This window comes from Pteropus vampyrus, unplaced genomic scaffold (genome assembly GCF_000151845.1).
Source record: "Pteropus vampyrus isolate Shadow unplaced genomic scaffold, Pvam_2.0 Scaffold270, whole genome shotgun sequence".
Lineage (NCBI taxonomy): Eukaryota > Metazoa > Chordata > Mammalia > Chiroptera > Pteropodidae > Pteropus > Pteropus vampyrus.
The window spans coordinates 793,297-797,721 of NW_011889051.1; the positions used below are offsets into that span (position 1 = coordinate 793,297).

A 4,425-nucleotide genomic window follows, 5' to 3' on the forward strand; every position below is an offset into this window, starting at 1 on the left:
TCTGGGAAGAAGGTCTGCTTGGAGTGAAGCTCCTCCAGGCCGATTTTCAGCTTTGCGAGGCAGAGCCCCACAAAGACATCTTCCAGTTTAAGGAAGGGGATGCTTCCGGCGACGTCATACACCTGACTCGCGACGTCGCTGGAGAAAACGTAGCCTGTGCCGGAGCAAAAAGGTGGGTACCTGTCCCACGGATACTCGTATTTACTGACAAACCACTTATTTTGCTTTTCCCTAATGGGAAATTCGTTCATTTTTAAGAAGCCGGTGAAAAAACGCGTCGTCCTGTTTTTCTTGAGCAGCAGCTCAGTCAGATAGTGGATGTTGACAAACATGTCCGAGTCTGTTTTCATCACGAAAGCCGCCTGAGGACAGAAGTGGTGGATCCACTCTATTCCCATCATGGTCTTCAGAGTCAAGTTGAAATAAGCGTCCACAAAGTCCTTCTGGATGATATCGTGATACCGCCAGGCTTCCTGGGCTACCGCTCTCGACACGTTCTTACTGGGGCTGCTTCCCAGAAGGAAGAACGTTTTTATCCGTTTTCCCATCACGACCGTTTCCCTGCCCCACGTGTTCCGGATGACCAGGCGAGCGAACATCTGTTTGTGGGATGACGTCACCAGCAGGACGAGGAAGGGGGGGTTCTGCTTGCAGTCGATGTCTGGGAGCTGGAGGAACCTCCCGTCTTCTTTCTTGAAAGCAAACGGCACTTTTTGGAGAAAGGACAGATCGTTCACGCTGAAATACACACAAAGGGCTCCCAGAAGGACCAGGGAAATATACATCAGTCGCATCTTCACAGCAGCCATCTGAAAGGAACAGAATCAAATGGTTAGACCTCAAAAACGGCAGGCACCGCTTAGCTTGACCCAGGGAGGCTGGGATGGGGGAGGAGACCCACGTCTCAGGGCTCGTGTTTCAGAAACTTGGGGACCTCGCCGCACACAGAAGGGATGCCGGGGTCACCGCGAGGCACAGAGCACCACCAGCGTCATTCACTCCACGCCACACGCTCGGTCAGGACCACGGGGACTGGGCGCTGGTGCTGGCCCGAGGCTCACTGTCCTTCCCCACTTGGGGGTCTCAGATTCCTTCCGTCGAAGCATATGGGACCACCTCACTCGCTAGCTCCTCCGAGCTCTGCCCTCCTACGGCTCCATAATGAAGTCCAGCTAGAGAACCTGCGAGGCTGGAAACCACGTGTCCCAGAGCTACGCGTACGGACCGCCTGCCTTCTCCTCCGACGGCACGAAGCCCCATCTTATCCCGTCCATGCAGAAAAAGACCAGTTTTCTAATTTGCACAACTGCCTTAGAATTCCACCTGGCTGGCGGTGGTTGTTCTTTTGTTTTTTTTTTTTTTTTTCGGTTACCCTTTTAAATCTCATCTGATGTTCTCGCCTTGTGCCCACCCATCTCTGTCATTCTCAATAAATCCCGGCGATTCTCATTAATGATAGCATCATGAAAGCAGATAGCTCACGTTTTCCTGGGTCAGGTGAACATCTGAGTTGGAGACCAAGCCCCACGGCAGGTTCCACGGGGCGGAGGAGATCCGTTCCAAAGTGCTGTCGGCTTTGCCGTTCTGCACGCTCACGTTCTGGGCTTGGTTCGTTTACCCAAAATGATGGTTTTCTTCCTCAAGCATCGCTATAAAGGACAAACAAAGAGAACAGCACCATTCGAACCGCTCACGCGTCATCCGTGCCCGAGTGTCTGCCACCCGTCTACCTCGAGGACACTTCAGAGCCCCGCCCCAGCCTTGCTTTCTCATCCACAAAACGGGTACGACCAAGCCAAATGCCACCATCTAGTGCCCCTGTCCGCGACAGCAGCAGCAAGAAAATATCTGGCCTAAAGGCGTAGGACAGCGCCCAGAGCTTCATAAGGACGCCCATGACAGACACTCCAACTACACATGCCGATGTCGACCTTCTCTGCACAACAGAGTGGCTGTCGCTTCGAGAATTTAGCACAGGGTTGGAATCCATGGATTCATGACTCAGCGTCGTCTTCAGAATATCATCCTAAGTGAGATGACAGAGGGGCCAGAAAGAAAAGAAACGGACTGAGTAAAATGAAGAAAGGGTTGGTTATTTTGATGGTAAAAGAGGACCTCGAATTTCATCAAGTTAAAATTCTATCCCGAATATAATCAAATACATTGAGAAAAGAGTGGAGGGAGCTTTCCAGAACGAGCTAGCTCTCTGGAGGCCGGCTTAGTCCAGCTCCTGATCTTCTCGGCACCCCAGGAAGCGCCTGTCCCGCTGGTGCCCCCACCACTTTCAAAGAAATCACCACGGGAGTCAGAGCCGGTGCGCGCAGGATGCTGAGAACTCTCTTTCTTCCTTCCTGTGTGAGATTATGGATTTGCAGGGCTAGAATGTGTCGTTTATTTTGAGAAGGGGCGAGAAGGGAACATCACATTTTTCCCCACAATACATTGTTAAAGTTGCCTCAACAGTGAACCCTAAATTCTCATTCCCCCAATTCGCCTTTCTCAGGATCCTTCACAAGGATTTCGATCCCCAGGGGTGGACGCTTGGCTCTCTGCCTGCAGTGATCTCTCACTAGATGCCAAATGGCACCCAGGAGGCAGAGTGAACACTCTTCCTGCTGACAGTGGAGTGACCAAGAAACAAACCCTCCAGAAGCTACGCCTCACAATCCCGTTTACAAAGCATCCGCATCTCTGATTGAGTCTCTGTCATGTGCTGAAGAACGCGGGACCCAACCTTCCTCCGGAGGTGGATTTGGGGGGGTGCACCCAGGACCAACAAGGGACAGGACCTGGAATAGCACATTCTAGGAAGGAAAGGGTGTGCCCCAGCTTCCGGCCCTCACAGGCCAGTTGCGGGGCAGGAGCCCTTAACATAGAGCAGCTCTGCCTTACCTGGGACGGAGCCCCACCTTCTAAGCACACCTGGACCAGGCTGTGTGGCCCAGCCAGCCAGTCAGTAATAAAACAGCCATTTATTTAGCAGATTCTGTTTTGCAGCCTTCGCTCTTTTAACTTACAAGCAGACACAGACACAGAGCCTCAGAACTGGAGTAGATACGGAGTACGCATGAATTATAGATTAAGGCCACCCAGGCGGCAGGCCCCTCCCCCACCTCCTCTGCCTCCCGCCCTCCACAGGCTCCTCTGCAGTTATCTCAGCTGCCAGCGTCAGCCCCAGGTTGGGGTGACTCTGCCCAGAAGGGCTGCGGTGCCCAGAGGACCAGGGGCACACCCCTCTTACGACCCCAGGGGGATATGCACAGCTCAGATACAGAGCACATCTGAACCGCAGTGAACAAACAATAGCACCAAGTGGGAGCTTCAGGGCAGGGAAATGCTGTCTGGGTGGAACCTGGAAGCCGCTGGCCTAACCGTCTCCCCAGGCCAGGCGGGCAGGACCTCTGAGTCAAAGTCACGGGGCCTGGAGACAAAGGGTTCTGAAGTTCACATGCCCGAAGACTGGAAAGCCAATGGAATGGTCTGGAAGGTCAAGTTCATGGGGGCTGGTGGGGAGGAGCTCCTGGATCCGAAGGGAAAGAACTGGAGTGGGTGGCAATGGTCAAGTTCAACCTTGAGGCCAGAGGGAGCACCTGGGGCCACAGCAAACAACCAAGGGCATGTTTCCAGGAGCTCATGGCCCTGGGTGGAGAGAGAACTGGCCAGTGCCGAGCCAGCTGGGTGGGCCATGAGGATGGTTCTTGATGGGCACGGGGGATGTGGCAGGTGCGACCGAGGGAGGCAGTTCCAGACCACGGGAGCTCAGGGAGTGTGGCGGGCAGTCCAGAGGGCTGGGGTCCTTCGGGACACCGTTCCAGAGCCACCATCACACATCCGGGAAGACTTGCCATCCCACGGGCCATGGAGAACAGAGCGGCATCCTGGGAAATACAGAATGGCTGACATCCAGGATCTCTGCGCCCGAGCCGTCCAGACGTTCTCAGACACGGCGAGCACAAGGACCACCCAGGACCGTGGTTAGAAGCTCAGGGTCAAAGGGCGCGTTCCACGGAGATCCCGGCAAGCAGAGCCGGAGCCCGAGACTCCTCCGCCTTCACGCAGCCCGCCTGATCCCACGCGGCGCCGGCCGCTCCGCAAACGCCGGTGGGAACCGCTCGTTCCGAATCCACCAAACGCGGCACCGCGTCGCAAACGAGCGAGGCCAGCGACCCCGGGCCACGGCGCCCACCCTGAGTTTGAGGTGGACCATTCGCACAGACTGAAAACACCCCCTCCCCTGGGAGTCGGGGCTGGGGTCCAGTAGCGCAGGACACTTGTGAGCTGCTCGCTGTCACCACGTTTGTTGGTCAAATACACGTTTTTTAATTCTACGGAAAAAATGGTGATGGTGCTGACAACTTTAAAATTGTTTTCTATTTAATAACATGAACCATCGACTCTATTTCGACCCCGTCTCCAGTAAGAAAC

General features: G+C 54.7%; 1 protein-coding gene across 1 annotated transcript in view; it reads right to left on the minus strand.

The window, feature by feature from the left end:
* Positions 1 to 5: 5 nt before the first annotated feature.
* B3GALT5 (beta-1,3-galactosyltransferase 5) overlaps positions 6 to 4,425 on the minus strand; it is a gene marked incomplete at its 3' end in the record, with an annotated part of 31,017 nt that continues 26,597 nt past the window's right edge. The window contains exons 2-3 of the mRNA XM_011375313.2: positions 1,483 to 1,649; positions 6 to 809 (exon numbers count right to left, since the gene is read on the minus strand). Of these exons, the coding sequence (XP_011373615.1) occupies positions 6 to 809 (804 nt within the window). The remainder of the gene's footprint in view (positions 810 to 1,482; positions 1,650 to 4,425) is intronic.